The sequence below is a fragment of the Phoxinus phoxinus genome (genome assembly GCF_949152265.1).
Source record: "Phoxinus phoxinus genome assembly, chromosome: 10".
NCBI lineage: Eukaryota > Metazoa > Chordata > Actinopteri > Cypriniformes > Leuciscidae > Phoxinus > Phoxinus phoxinus.
This window is the reverse complement of record NC_136885.1, coordinates 11,767,806-11,784,373: the sequence shown is the minus strand read 5'-3', so window position 1 is coordinate 11,784,373 and position 16,568 is coordinate 11,767,806. Positions and strand designations below refer to the sequence as shown.

Sequence of the window (16,568 nt, the reverse complement as noted above, 5' to 3'; positions counted from 1 at the left end):
AATATGATATCGTAAGCGCAAGAGCCACCACAAATTATGGTCTCTATGCGATCAACGACTCTCACAGTGCTTTTGAGAAACAGGCCAGAACGATACTCGCGATGTGTATCTGGTTTGCGAATCAATTCAGACTGGTTCATTACAAAGAACCGGTCCAAAAGAGTCAATTCACTCACGACTCGTACATCACCAACAATGATCACGTGACAAAGCGTCAACAGTGAACTTTGATCGGGTCCCAGTCTAGTGATAATTATCTAGTGAGTCTAGTGATAATTAGCGTTAAATGAACAGTTCAGAAGTCGTTTTCACTGCACACGCATTGTTTGAAGGCGCACATTTTTTATTTTATTTGATGCTAAAACGCGATAATGAAAACGGCGTAATACACGAACTAAGCGGATCTATTTCAAGCGCATTTACTGTAGAGAATCTGCATTTCTAAATCAGTGTTGATAAATCACTCACTGTTGAACATGCATGTGTTTGTATAACAGTTTTGAACGGTGGGTGGGTGTGATCTAGAATTAGGGCTGTGCCATCTCGATGACGTGGAGGAACTCAAGTCAGCCTTAACTTTAAACCTCTCCTGCTCATACACTTGAATTGTACCCAAACCCAATCAAGGTTTTTAAATAAACTAGCTTAAATGGGCGTCTGAAGTGCAGGACTGACGTCTGTGTCGCGTTCCGGACAGCTGATCGCGCGTGCAACACTGTGAGTAGACAGTTTATGTCAGTGGGGTATCAGGCCTGTCATGCGGCTTGTGTCATTAATATGTTATTTTACTAGCGTTTAAGCATTGCAAAGTGGTAAAAAGAGGTTATATGTGTACGCTATCCGTATAAATGTGACTGGGATGGGATCACATAGCCTGTCTTTGTATGTTTCCTTGTCGGGCATGGCATGCGTGTTTAGCTCCGCCCAGTGATCTGTCAAGACGTCCAAAGAAAAGAGATCTTGTGTTTTTCATGTTTACTGTAATAAGAATCACATGCTGTATTTACCACGACATGTCCAAAAACACCGGGATAGTCCTCCAGGTTTAGTTTCTTTAGGTTTCCATTTTCTTGCCACACCTTTTCGTGCAATGTAACTTTTCAGGTTTTTATCAATTGCATAGATATTGCATGTTTATTGATGCATGTCTTCAAATTGGTTATGTTGGGTAGAACATATTAGGTGTTGTTAAAGAGTTTATTTTATATTTTTGAATAGGCAGAGGCAATTCATTTGTATCACATGGGCTACATGCATTATTAATCCCATCAGACAATTTGCAGTACAAAAGCAGGCAGACAATATACAAAACATTCGCTTTGTACGACTTTCCATTGACTTAAAGGAATAGTTCACTTTAAAATGAAAATTCTGTCATCATATACTCACCCTTAAGTTGTTTCAAACCTGTATGAATTTATTTCCTCTGCAGAACACAAAGGAAGATATTTAGAAGAATGTCAGTAACCAGACAGTTTCTGGGTCCCATTGACTTCCATAGTAGGAAAATGGGACCCAGAAACTGTCTGGTTCAGCAGAGGAAAGAAATTCATACAGGTTTGAAACAACATGAGGGTGAGTATATGTTGACAGAATTTTCATTTTAAAGTGAACTATTCCTTTAAGTTGTTTTTATATTGCACCAATGCAATTTTGATCTCCTAACCCTAACGTGACCCCCAATCCTAACCCTTATAGAAAGCTTTTAGAAACACATTGCAAATATATGAAAATTTGACTTTGAAGAGAATAAGTACTCCTTGCATTAATAGCTTTCTGTACGTCTTTCTTACAATTGTTAAAGAGATAGTTCACAGAAACATGACATTTCCCTAATTAATTAGTACTCACCCTCATGCCAATCCAAACCCTTAAGACTTTATAGTACAGATTTCATTTAGGCTTTTTTTCACATTTAAAAACTGATGTGAGGATAAACAGAAGCTCAACCGAACCTGCTTGATGCTCGAGAACAAACCTCATTGGTTCTTGCTGAATCTCAAATGTGCTGCGTAACACGAGAACAAACCTCATTGATTCTCGCACGTCAAGCGAACATGCTTGAGCTTCTGTTTACCACAACTGATGTGCGAGTTGATGAATGTTATGTGAATAAAAGCCTAAATTCAATCTGTTCATCATATAAAGTGATCTCTTTATGAACTTTTTGAAGCGTCACAGTGGTAGTGGCATGGCTGTCAATCGAATGTTCATCGAAAAGAACTTCATTTGTGTTCCGAAGATGAACGAAAGTCTTACAGGGTTTGTAACGGCATGGGGGTGAGTAATTAATGACATAATTTTTTTTTTTTTGGGTGAACTATCCCTTTAACTGTGTGAATTTGGAGGGTTTTCTTGCACCACACCCCATTTCAATTGGATTGAGGTCTGGACTTTGACTTTGGAATTCCTAACCCTTCCATTTCTTGCTTCAGAGCAATTCTTTTGTGGATTTGCTTGCATGTTTTGGGTAATTATTATGTTCAAAACTCAGCTTCAACATTTTTACTGATTGTCTCACATTCTTCTTAAGCATTCTTTGGTATAATGTGGAATACGTTTTCCAGGCCCAGAAGCAACACAACAACTTCCTGGAGCTTCCAGATCTCTACTGTGGAGTGCAGTGGAATAGCAGATAACTTAAAAAAGGCTCTGCTCTCTGCTTTAAGTCCCTTTCCAGACTTTCCTTCAACTTTCCTTCTGAGGTTGAAGGACGTCATGTACTTGATTATGTCCAAACCAGACCAGTTTGTTGAGTTGTAAATAAGGTCTTCCTCTGGGTTTCTTCTTTATTAATTCATGTTCTACTATTTGTTAAAGGGATAGTTCACCCAAAAACCATTTACTCAAGTACGGTAGTTCCAAACATTATTTTTCTTCTATGGAACTCCAAAAATGTTTGGTTCCCAAATGACTTGCTTCTTTGTCTACAATGTAAGTCAATGAGAACCTAAACTTAATTTTTTTGGATGGACGATTCCTTTAAACTGGGTTTTAATTTTAGGCTTGATTTAAATTTAAATCCAAAAAAGATTCGCCTGCTCAATACCACGATTGACCAGAATATTTCCGAGTGTGGAATTAACAGTGTACTGTAAAAAACACTGATAAGTATTTGCAAACTAGTGCAATAGTTACAAACACCAGCTCCTTACTAGCACCCTCTGTTCTATTCTGTCATCAGTTTTGTTATTGCATCTTATTTTTCTGACTATCAAAATGTATATACATCTCCTGTGCTGACCAAGCCTGCATTTATTTGATCAAAAATACAGTAAAAACAGTATTGTGAATAGTATTACAATTTGAAATAGCCGAACTGTTTTCTGTTGTAATGTATTTTAAAACATAATTTATTCCTGTGATGTTCCAGCATCATTACTCCAGTCTTCAGTGTCATATGATCCTTCAGACATTATTTTAATATGCCGATCTGGTGCTCAAGAAACATTTAAAGTTAAGCAGTTATGCTGCTTATTATTTTATTCTGGGAAACCAAGGTCATTTTTAAAAAGATTTTTTGATGAATAAAAAGAACAGCATTTATTTGAAGTAGATTTTAATGGTAGAGGATATTGGAATAGTGAGTCATATCACACAGTTAATTTTATGATATGTCTCCACCATCAAGCAATACACAATGAATGTAATGTGTGTGACATGTTGACATGACTTTTATTGCGGCACCTAATTGCTAGAATGAACTATTTGCATTTGATACTTCTAAGTAACAGGGAAATATTTCCATAAACAGTTATGGATGCAAATAAGGCACGATCCTCACCGGGTGAAATGTGTGGTGTTTCTTGTGGTGTATATTCTGCATCTGAATCTTGAGGAGAGTGATATGTTTTATTTATCTTTTTTTTTGTGCCCCTTTCCTCTCTGCGTGTGTGTATAACACAGGGATCAGGAACAATGCATCTCGACTTGTCGGTTTCTGACAGTGATGTCTCTTCGTTCACCCCTCTGGTGGTCCTGGAGCTTGCTGACGACACTAAAGCAGAGGCCATCACTTGGTTACTAAACAGGATCAGAGACAAGCAGCAAAATGGAGGTGAGACCCTTGGCATGTTACATCTAGGGATAGAGGTTGACAGGAACTGAACATTTTCTGAAATATCTGCTTGCCTTCTGAAGTTGTCTGTGTTTGAAGTCCATTCGTTGTCCTTTGGGCCTCTGTCAGTGTTACTCAACCACTGTGACCCACCAATCGTGAACCCTGCCCTTCACAGAGGTCACGGATATAGAATATCAGATTCGGCCTGTAGAGGAATCACATGCTTCTCTTTTTAAATGACTTCATACACATTGCTTGCACAGACACTTGGTTGTGATAAAAATGAACAACTCCGTAGTATATTAACTGCTCAGTTCTCGATTTGTTCATTAAAAATAGTCGGACACTACAATGTTAAAGAGATATCATTAGTTCTGTATTTAATTTGTATTGAACTTAAACAGCTGCAGTAAATGAATAAGTATTGCTGTAATGTTTAAATACTAAAACCAGTAACATAAGCTGGTTTTATATGAAAATTAACAACTGATGATGGTTCAGTGACATTATACTTATTTATTTAAAAAAATATATAATCAAAACATTATTTTATTCTCGATATTTCTTGAATATTGATGAGCAAGTTTACAATTTCATTTCTGTATTAAAATCCATTTCGGGCATAAAGTTAAATATCTCAGGGTGATGCAATTGTTCTGATAACTAATTCCTTAAAAGAGTTTTGCATAATAATAATCAAAACTGCCACTACCCATAATATTTCACAACTTTTGCCTGCAACATCAAAATCATGTGGTGCAGCAAACATGCAAAAAAAAACAAAAAAAAAAAAACATAAAACCGGAAATGATTCTGTTCTCTGGTGAAATGAGCTGCCAACCTTGACCCAATTTCGACTCAGTCATTCCATCATCTGATCTTTCTTTTCCTTTCTGCATTTCACCTCTGGTCTATCTTGTTTACTAAATTAGATTTTTACTAATCCCGTTATTGTGTGCAATGAAAATTGTTGGCCATATGACAAATTGCTTGTGATCTTCCTTATTGGTATGGATAAATTAATAAATGCAAATGTGTCTCAAGGTCAATAATTCTCAAAATATCAGAATTTATTTTTATTTTTATTTTTATGACAACATCTAGTGATATCTATAAATTAATAATTTATATTATTGAGAATTGATATTTGTAGAAATATTTTTTCCTTGGAAAAATATATTTAATCTAAAAGTGTGTACACTCATATATTCAAGGTGTAAGGAAAATATATTCTATACTTTTTTTTACTTGATGGTTACCACCACCTGACACTTTTTTAGAGTAATTCAATTGAAATGTTTCTTGAAAATGGATTAAAATATTTAGAAACCAACATGAATACAGAGAAAGTACAGTATGTAAGAACATGGTATAACTAGATTTTTAAGACTACAGAGGACACTCTTACATATCAGTGATCTTGTTATACATATTTCATATTATGATATGTCATCACATGTAGTTTTCTTTCTAACACTGAACAATACTTTTCAGTGTTAATTTTACACTGTCAAATGGGTGCCATTTATCAGGACATTGACCTTGGGAAACACCCTGTTCCTAAAACTGCGACTTCTTTTATAGGAGCAGAGTTGTTGGTGGATCAAGTGCTTCTTCCAGTTCAGGATGGTCAGAAGTCTAATCCAAATGTCTTTGTGGTGGGTTCCACGTCACAGAGGCTTTTAAATGGAGCTGAGGATGTTGGGTTGTTTAAGGAGTCTCAAGATGGCACAATGCGAGGGTTCACTTATGCCAACAGAGAAAGCTTCAGAGACTTTGAGGGTGAGCTTCATTTATAACCGAATATAAGGAGTATGATAGTGTGTTGCTGTATTGGTTTTGTTTTTTTCACAGTATGTTAAGAAACCATTTTGGGATTTCTGCTGCATTAGTTCCTCACATAGGCTTTACATAGATTTGGTCCTGTTTACTCTATAACACTGTTGTGCTGTGCTCATAGGAGACGGTCAAGCATTTCTCAGTGAAGCGGAGTGTCAATACATTATCAAACATGAGTTGGATACGCTTAGGGCTAAGCATGAAGAGCACGTTCCAGGATACCCTAAGCTTAAGCTCTACCCTGGAAAATCAGTTGGTAAGTGTTTTTTTGTTTGTTTTTTTGCATTAGATTAAAAAAAGCAACTTTGGGCTGCACATTTTTTTTCTTCTGATTAATGTGGTTAAAAAAATTCAGGTTTGCTGTTCTTGTTTGTAGGGTTGCACACTTTTTCCAAATATATTATATATCAATGTGGCTATAAAATATAATAATAACTATTATAATATTTTACTGTAAGAAAAAATTGTATAATTGAAAAAATACAATACTAATATTTATGGCTGTGTTCATTTAATTTCAGATGTTAAACCATCAAACTTTTATTTTGATGGAAAACCACATGAAGCAATTTAAGCTTCTCTAATGTTGATAAGCGCTTTCTATTGTGAAAGAACACAACACAGCGCTGCATTTCACTCTGAAATACACAGCACATATATTTATTATTAAATCGCAACCATAGCGATTTGATATTCGCATAGTCTTATCACAGTTTGGGTTTTATCTTGATTAATCTTGCAGCCCTACAGTAAGTACACTAACCCCCGGTTTCACAGACGAGGCTTAAGCTAGTCCCAGACTAAAATGCATGTTTAAGCAGTTTTAACTGAAAACAACTTGCCCTGACAGATCTTAAAATATCCCAGTGCCATTGTTTTATCTCCTGTTGCACAGCAGAAATGCTTTTTCCTAAGACACGTTTCTAAAAGCAAGTTAAATGTCCCAATTAGACTAAGGCCTAATCCTGGCTTAATCTAATCTGTGTCTGTGAAACCAGGCCTAAAACATTAAATCTGCTGTGCAATTTCTTTCATGTTAAAAAGCCCCTGTACACGTAAAGCCTCTTTACATGTTCTAGGTGTTATTCATCTTCGTAAAAATTGTTCATCCTCATAATCTTTAATCAAAATGTAATAAGTTGCTCCACCTTTTTTTTTTTTTTTTTTTTTTTGAGGGGAGGGTGGTGAAAATGCTTTTTACCAATAACATTTGACATTATTGATGCAAATGTGTTGAATTACCTGTTTATTTACTTGATTCAAAGTTGAAATTCAGATATATTATTCAGTTATATACATATCTGTATTTTTTTATAAGTAATTCTTCATTTTTTTGTTTTGCATTCTGATTTGACACATGATTTGACTTTATACTGCCACCTATGGGTGTGGATGCATTAAATGACAGAAAATAAAACATTGGCTTACCACTGATATTGTGGAGCAACCCAATTTATTAATCACCTATGATTATTTTATTATGCAGCTAATAGTGTCTGATAGCGTTGAAATAAGTGAGCACTATTTTACAGATCATGTGATCTCAACATGGCAGCTCCCATGATTTTCTACCCTCCCCTTGAAGAATAAAATGCCATTTTTAAGCCACTGACATCATCTCATAGTACATTTTTTAAAACATTTGTCAAAAATGATATCTGGGTAAAACTTTCTTGAAGTAGAAATAGTTACTTTGTATACCATAACATAGTTCCACCTATAATTTAAAACATCACCATTCAAACAGTCATATTTGCTGTTTAACAATATTAATCCTTTAGTATATTTTAAATCACATGTAATTGTAACTGTACACATGTAATTGTTTTTTTTCATGATTTGAACAATAAGTTACATTTTGATGGTAAACTCTTTTTCAGTGCGGAGATTGCAATCCAAAGGTGTCCTAGTCCAGTATTTCCCTCTCCATAACAAAGAAGACCTTAAGAGACTCTCGTTCTCATGGTACAAAAAGATCAAACTATCCTTCCAGCCGCTGGGTGAGTCACTCTTCTGTGTGCGCTGGCAGCATGAACTTTAAACCCAACTCCAGCCTTTATATCAGTTTGTTGATACAACTTACTGTGAAAAGAATTTCTCAAGAATTTTGGTTATATAAGTACAGCTGAATGTCATATTCGGGGAGTGGGTGTGATTGTGGATTGTGGAAATTCAAAGCATATTGTTGATTGCTTGTTTAATGCAAATGCAAAGTGAAGCAGAATTGTACCTGCTCCATCTTAAAAACTGGTGTTTTAGATCCTCAAACAATTGCATTGAAACCAAACCACAATGCACTGTGCTTTATTCATTGAAGATGTTCTCTTTGTGTCCTCCACAATGTAGATGACATCAGACGTTACTTTGGTGAGGGTCTGGCGCTCTACTTTGGATTTCTGGAGTATTTCACGTTTGCCTTGGTACCCATGGCCCTCATTGGTATCCCTTACTACCTCTTTGACTGGGAGGACTATGACAAGTACGTGCTGTTTGCTGTCTTCAACCTGGTTTGGTCTACGGTTTTCCTGGAAGTGTGGAAGAGATGCAGCGCTACGTTAGCGTACGGATGGGGGACGCTGAACCGCAAGAAAGCATTTGAAGAACCGAGGCCTGGCTTCCATGGAGCTCTGGGGATTAATCCAGTCACGGACCGAGAGGAACCGGTCTACTCTAGCTCCAAGTACTAACTTGAAATATTGTCATGTTTTGGCTGACAAAAAGGCACATTAAGCACATCTTTTATACTTTGGTTAGCACCAAAACCTGGTTTGCATGTCTCAGACCTTTAAAATGGAATAATAATAATACATAGAACTGCATATTCTAAATCCACATCAAACAAATACAAGCATGATAAATATGGAAAGTGTTCTAGATCCTCAATTTGTTTTGACAGTGTTTGTTTTCCCTTGACAGGCGACAGTTGAGGATATATTTGGTGTCGGTTCCTTTCGTTCTGCTGTGCCTGTATCTGTCCTTTTACGTGATGATGGTTTACTTTGACATGGAGAACTGGGCCATAAGTATATACACTGAAAATCCAAACGTTGCGTCCGGCATTCTGATGTTTGTTCCCAGTATCATCTACGCTGTGGTCATTGAGATCATGAACTTATTGTATCGCTATGCTGCTGAGTTTCTCACAAACTGGGGTGAGCCTGAAATTCTTTCTTTCTTCTTTTATCATCTTCTGTTACACTTTATTTCAATGGTCCACTTTAGAACTAAAGTAACTTTGCAACTACATGTGAACTAGTGTTAGTAGACTGTAAGGTTAGGGTTAGGTGTTAAGGTCTCGACACACTTGAAGCGAAATTGAAGAACGAATTGGTATGACGTAATTTAGAACAAAATCAGGCCAAAACAAAGTTTGTTTTGTGTTCATTTTGTGAGTTTAAAACAGCTTGCCAAAGCGCACTTTCCGGAAAAGTTTGCTCTGGCTGTTATACACCTTCGAACTACCATTGGTCCGTGGTGAATACGTAGGTGTGCTCTGAGGCTCCACCTTCTTTGACATTGAAATCTTCTCCGCTTCATTTCTTCTGTTCAGTCCCTCGCGGTCGGACGTCTGCGAGGAAAAACACACTGGAAAGTCGCTTTATGGTAGAAAATGAAGTTGTTTTCTATTTCTAATCGAAAGAGATACTGACACTATTTTTCATGTTTAATACAGTAAAGCTGCTTGGTTTAAAAATCTATTGTATAAAGTGGTATATAGATAAACGTGACGTGACTTTACTGAAATGCTGAATTGCAGAGCTCAAGCAAACATCCAAATCGCTATTATCAGATGTTTTCTTAAAGGTGCATTGTGTAATATTTAGGAGGATCTGTTGACAGAAATGCAATATCTTATACATAACTATGTTTTGAGTGGTGTATAAAGACCTTACATAATGAACCGTTATGTTTTTATTTCCTTAGAACGGTTCTAGAGTGTAGAACATACACCGCGGGTCCCCTTACATTGAAATAGCCATTTTGCGGCGACATGTTTCTACAGTGGCCCTAAACGGACAAACTACTACAGAGCCCGTTTCGTCACCATGTTGTTCTTCGTGCAAAGAAGCTAGCTAAAGTCAGCAAATAAAACACAATTAAGTACTGAATAATTACTGAATAATTAAGTACACATCATTTCATCATTTATCTTTTTAAAGAAACCTCATTGCTTAAAATTGCTACTCTGCTGTCTCAGACGACAACATCTTTTCCTGTCGGCCACCGTAACTTCTGTTGATTGCAATTCATAACCTCACCACTAGATGCCACTAAAAATCACGAACTGCACCTTTAACTGCTGTTTTCTCACCGCTGTCTTTTTTGTTGTGTGTTTGTATTGTTATTGAAAGGAAACTGCACAGCACATATTTGCATATTCATCTAAACGCCGCTCTCAGCAGCGTTGGCGGTGTCAGGATGTTCACTAACACAAACCGCTGCAAAGGTATTTCAAACTTCTTTTTACCCCAAAGCGAAGAACGAAAAATAACTTCTCAGTGAGTATATCTGGGCCTTTAGCATTCAGTTTAGCAGAATAAGTTGACATGTAGTTGGCAAATTACTTAGTCAGTAGAATTTCTTTTGGCAAGCATCAAAATAAAGTGTTAGCCGATATTAAGCAGACAGTCTATTAATACTATAATGACTGCTACTAGTTGACATGTAGTTGCTTATAGTTGGTAAAATGTCTAAAGTGGACCATTGAAATACAGTGTTATCTTCTTTTCAGTGTTGTATCTTGGCTCAATAATAGTTGAACGCTATTTTGTAATCTATCTAGGTTAAGTTTAAACTATCTTATATTTGAAGCCCCCTTTTCCATATACATTAAGATATTTCCAGAATTTCTGCTGTAATTATGACAAAGCTGTTTACAAAACGTTTTTTTCTATTTATACATTGAATTAATTAATAACATGGTCTGTTTATTTAATATTTTACATCAAATAACCATGATTCATTTTGGGATTCCCCATGTTGAGTTATTTTATTTCAATATGAAAGAAATTAAATAGATTGGCCATTATTTTAATGAATTAATTATTTAATAATTGAGATACTTTCAAGTCATCCCGCTGCCTCATTGAAAGTCTGCTAAGGAAGTTCGCCCCTTGTCTAAATTATATTTCTGTGTGAGTTATCCATACTTTCATGTAAATGCATTAATGCCTCACTCTATTTTTTATTTTTATTTTTTTTACTCTTGAAATTAAATTGTTTCTTCTCAACATGGAGGTAAATCCCATTCCATTTTGTTGTTCAGAAAACCACAGATTGGAGTCATCATTTCAAAATCACCTCGTGCTCAAGGTTTTGGTGGTATGTTTTCAAGTTTTTACTTCATGTAGTCTTATTACTGCATGTTATGCTTGCAATTTTCCCACTAATTTTAAAATTGTCATTTTCAGGTTTGAAAATATTAAAAAGTAATCTCTATATCATTACATATAAAAATCTTTTTTGAAATGAAAGTAAAAGTAGTGCAAGTGCTTTGGGTTAAAGGTGTGAGAACCCTTGCAATTCAAATTAAGCAAAATTCTAAAGTGCAAATTTTGTCTTAATTATTGGATTTGTTGTTGTTTGTTTCCAGTTTAACTTCGTAAACTGCTTTGCCTCTCTCTTCTATATTGCCTTTGTCATGCAAGATATGGTGCTTCTAAGACAGGTGAGTATTTCAGAGCTCAGCTGCATCGACAAACAATAAATCTAGTGAAGTTGAATTACTTAAAACAACCTATGATTTATAAGTCGCATTATAGTTTTAAATGCAAGTAACTTTGCCTCTTGCTTGTGTGTGTGGATCTTCAGAGTTTGGCCACTCTGCTCATCACCTCTCAAATCCTGAATCAAGTGATGGAGGCCTTCCTGCCGTACTGGCTGCAGAGGAGGAGGAACAAGAAGGTGCACAAGAGGATGAGGAGGCTGATGGGGGATAAAGAGCTCCCCCTGCTGGAACAAGTGCAGCTGGAAGCTGAAATGAACACCTATCTGGTAGGTCCTCATTTGGGTGCCTTGAGTTGGCAATATTAAAATAATTGGCTATATTACCAAACAAGTAGAATTATGGACTGGGTTTTGTGAGCAAGCACTATACTGTACACACACACACACACACACACACACACACACACACACACACACACACACACACACACACACACACACACACACACACACACACACACACACACACACACACACACACACACTGTACATTTATACTGTACAAACTGTATATTCTATCCCCTTACACTGCCTCTATTCCTAAACCTACCCATCACAGGAAACATTCTGCATTTTTATATTTTTATATATATTGTATAAAATATTGTTTTTTTTAAGCTATTTGAATAATGAGGACTCATGAAATGTCCTCATAAACCACTTTTAAGTTGTAATACCAGTGTAATGCACATGTCATTATACAAATTTGTGTCCTCATAAATCACATAAACAAGCACACACACACACACACACACACACACACACACACACACACACACACACACACACACACACACACACACACACACACACACACACACACACACACACACAAACTTAATTTGAGTTTATCTGCCAGTAAGAAGACTTTTATTACCAACATTTGTCATACACTGATAATTACTGAAAATTCAAGTGTCCAAACGGTCCAAACAACTGATACTAACAAAATATACCATATATTACATAGAAATGAAGAAAAACACGATTTGTGTTTTAAAAAATATGAACATGCAATACAAAAACAAACATCTCATAGGGCAAAATGTGTAACTTTTTTTAAAAAGAATGCTATGCAAACATACTAGTTTTACATCATTTGAAACTGCTACGGCGGCGGGGGAAGATGCATGGGCAATCATTTGCATTATTTTAATGTTATGTTTAGTTTATACCTAGTTTTTACAGACCTACAGTCGTGACCTAATTTTGATTTTCATTTACAATAATACATCCTAAAATTCTGCATTAGTGACATCAGGTGCGCGTGTACCAAAGCTCAGAGGATTTCCCGTTCTTGGCTCTTTTTGAGTCAGCCTTGTAAATTCAATGAACCGTTTACTGGAGTCTCTCTCTGACCGCTTCATTTGAATCAGTGAGGGTTTTTTTATTAAAAATTTGTTTTATTAAACATTACAAAGCATTACAGATAAACATGGAAACAACAAAACAAAAAAGACAAAAAGATACACACTCTAAGTTGCCAGGGTAACAAAAAAAACAAAACAAAAAAAAGAACAGTGCAATACATTTATACCTTAAGAGGACAAAAAGGATGAATATAGAGATACAGTTTTCATTGCTTTGGGATTAACAGAGCTTTTGAATAGTTTCCATGTACTTGTCTAGATCATCTTTGAATAAATCAGTGAGTTGTTGACTCGAGAACAGATGCAATTGGATTGGTCCAATTCACAAATGAATCGTTCAGTGAGATTAGCGGACGGGTTTAACAGGTTCATTGGAAAGAAGCAGTTCGTTCTCGAATCAGACACTGCTATATCGAGTGACGATTTCTTCAGTTCAAAATAACGAGGAACGACATGATTTTGTTAAATGTAGTGGAGTGAAAAGTATGATATTATGCTTTGGATTTTAGTGAAGTAAAAGTTTTCCGTTATAAAAATACCCTGATAAAGTACTGACACTTGAGAAATTTACTACTAAAATTTATAAATGTATACTTAAAGGAATAGGTATCTTAAACATTTTTTTTACTCACCCTCAAGTTGTTTCAAACCTTTGAAGATATTTTGAATGTCAGTTACCAGACAGTTGATGGACCCCATTGACTTCCATAGTAGGAAAACTAGATATACCGGTACAGGTGAAATTCGAAAAATTCATTTATTTCAGTAATTCAACTTAAAAGGTGAAATTAATATATTATATAGACTCATTACATGGAAAGTGAGATATTGTAAGCCTTTATTTGTAATAATTTTGATGATTATGGCTTACAGCTTTTGAAAACCCAAATTCAAAATTAGAATATTGTGAAAAGGTTTTCATAAGCTGTAAGCCATAATCATCAAAATATTAACAAATAAAGTTATAAAATATCTCACTTTGGAATATCTCACTTTGCATGTAATGAATCTATATAATATATATTAGTTTCACCTGTACTATGGAAGTCAATTGGGTCCATCAACTGTTTGGTTACTGACATTCTTCAAAATACCTTCTTTTGTGTTCAGCAGAAGACAGAAATTCATAGGTTTGAAACAACTTGAGGGTGAAACAACAAAATGATGAAATAATTTACATTTTTAAGTGAACTATACAGTAACAAAGTAAAAAATAATATTTATTTTTAAAAATTCATAAATTTAGTTTGACATTACCCTATTTTGACCTTTAGTCATTGAATTAGAATTGAATCTCTCTGAAATATGTTTGATCATCAGGGCACGTTTGACGACTACCTTGAGCAGTTCCTGTTGTTCGGCTATGTGAGCCTGTTCTCCTGCGTGTACCCGCTGGCTGCTGTGCTGGTGGTGCTGAACAACATCTCTGAGGTTTATTCTGACGCCTTCAAGATGTGCCATGTTTTCAAGCGTCCCTTCTCAGAACCAGCCGCGAACATCGGGGTGTGGCAGGTGAGAAAACCTCGTGAGAAAGTCTCACTCCCAGAAGAGATCATCATTTCTGTACTGTAAAGAAGGCTTAAGAGACAGAGACAATGTACAGTGCTATAGAAAGCAGAGGGCAATCTGTTAAACTTCAATAGCAGTATATTGTAACAGTCAATAATATCCCATATGAGTAATAATAATAATAATGGAATTTGTCATCTGGATAAATGTGTTAAAAACAAATACATAAAAAAAGTGCTATTATAAATATACATTAGCAGTCAGAAATTGGCCCACACCTACTCATTGTTTAAAGGTACATACACACGTTTGTTTAACAATGAACAATATTTCTACAGCATTTATTAGTCTTAGTTAATTTTAATTACAAATAAAAAGTTGTATTTGTTAACATTAGTTAATGCACTGTGTACTAATATGAACGAACAATGAACAACAGTATTTTTATTAACTGACATAAACAAAGATTAATAAATGCTGTAGAAGTATTGTTCATTCTTAACTCACGTTAACTAAAGTAGTTAACTAATGTTAAGTTAAAAAGGCCAAAGGACACCAAAAAAGCAGTCCATATGACTTTATATACAGTACCGTTCAGATGTTTGAGGTCTGATGTTTTTGAAAGAAATCTCTTATGCTTATTTTATAAAAAAATACAGTAAAAATAGTAAGAATTATTATAATATATAACTCGTATATATCTAATGTCCACTTGTATGCAGATGAAAAATAATTGTAAGAATTTAAAGCTATTAGATTGAAATGTCTTTATGATCATAAGAAACATGCAGTTAAGTCTGTCACAATATTTAAACAACTGTATTTTACACACCAGTGTTGTTTTAGTATTAATTATAACTATGATAGTATTTATTAATATTGATAGTATTATGTATATTGATCTATTATTGATAGATATATTAGTATTGCGATAGTATTTTCATATTTTTAATATTTTCATTCTTCACTTTAATTTTAGTTTAGATTTTTAGAAAATTAGTTTTGTGCCTTAATGATTTTTATTAGTTCGTTTCTATTTCTAATACAAATATTTATATTTCCATTTTAGTAATTTTAGTACTGCATCTTTTCATCTAATGTTTATATTTTATATATAGCTATATTATAGTTAACAACAATAGCACTGTTACGCACACACTCACAAAAAATAACATTTGGGCTTTTTATTCTTCCAGTTGGCATTCGAGACAATGAGTGTTATCGCCGTGGTGACCAACTGTGCCTTGATTGGTCTGTCTCCACAAGTGAAGGCATACTTCCCTGAATCAGAGACTCAGCTGATCCTCATTGTGGTGGCGACAGAGGTAACACATTCTCTCCTTTCCTCACAACATAATAACCTATAACCCCCTTTTGCAATGGCCCAAAATATCCATGAGGTGGCATCAGTGAGCTGTTTTCCCTTCTGTGTGTGTATGAGTGTTAAAGGGTGCTAAACTTGGCTGTAGTCCTTGTTTCCTTAACCGCCATCCTAGTGGTTTGGATAATGCAGGAAACATAGCGTGCTAGACGTTGTCAGTTTGTGTAACAGAAGAATCCAGAACCCCACTACCGTGAAACTCCAGTCCATATGGGTTAACATCAGAATTAAACAGGAAGTTCAGTAAAGGATAAGCTTTTGCTGCTGGCCTCAGGAGACCCACTCAAAATAACTGACCCAAAGCATGGAGAGAAGCACACACTCGCACACAGACGCACACTAGAGACTTGTGTTTTTTAGGAGAGAGAAAAACAGAACTCCTGATATTCTGTGTGATCCTGGTGGGGATCTGGGGAGGAATTCATTGTGCCATGTCTTGTTTTCCGCTAATTAAACTTCTCAGTAATCACTGGAGTTGTAATTAGGCCATACCGATTCACGCACAGCATCAGTGTACCATGACAGAATTTTAAATAAAACTCGAAACCGGGAGTGTTGAGGGAATAGAAAAGTCTTTACAAACCTCAAAAGCAAAGTCTGTGTGTGGCTTTGTTGTTTCGTTCTGCAACATTAAATCCGGTAAACTTTATCCAAATTGACTGAAGTCAGAGAGGATATGCAT

The 16,568-nt window shown here is 35.5% G+C and overlaps 1 protein-coding gene across 2 annotated transcripts in view; it reads left to right on the top strand.

The window, feature by feature from the left end:
- The first annotated feature begins 170 nt into the window (after nucleotides 1-170).
- Nucleotides 171-16,568, top strand: part of ano10a (anoctamin 10a) — a 42,394-nt gene continuing 25,996 nt past the window's right edge. Inside the window, exons 1-12 of one of the 2 annotated variants that reach the window (XM_079626084.1) lie at nucleotides 171-717; nucleotides 3,907-4,057; nucleotides 5,645-5,842; nucleotides 6,021-6,155; nucleotides 7,780-7,899; nucleotides 8,246-8,579; nucleotides 8,816-9,051; nucleotides 11,166-11,221; nucleotides 11,493-11,567; nucleotides 11,711-11,893; nucleotides 14,317-14,508; nucleotides 15,702-15,830. In XM_079626084.1, coding sequence (XP_079482210.1) covers nucleotides 3,919-4,057; nucleotides 5,645-5,842; nucleotides 6,021-6,155; nucleotides 7,780-7,899; nucleotides 8,246-8,579; nucleotides 8,816-9,051; nucleotides 11,166-11,221; nucleotides 11,493-11,567; nucleotides 11,711-11,893; nucleotides 14,317-14,508; nucleotides 15,702-15,830 — 1,797 coding nt within the window. In that variant the 5' untranslated portion in view covers nucleotides 171-717; nucleotides 3,907-3,918. The remainder of the gene's footprint in view (nucleotides 718-3,906; nucleotides 4,058-5,644; nucleotides 5,843-6,020; nucleotides 6,156-7,779; nucleotides 7,900-8,245; nucleotides 8,580-8,815; nucleotides 9,052-11,165; nucleotides 11,222-11,492; nucleotides 11,568-11,710; nucleotides 11,894-14,316; nucleotides 14,509-15,701; nucleotides 15,831-16,568) is intronic. The other variant, XM_079626083.1, reaches the window with a different exon arrangement.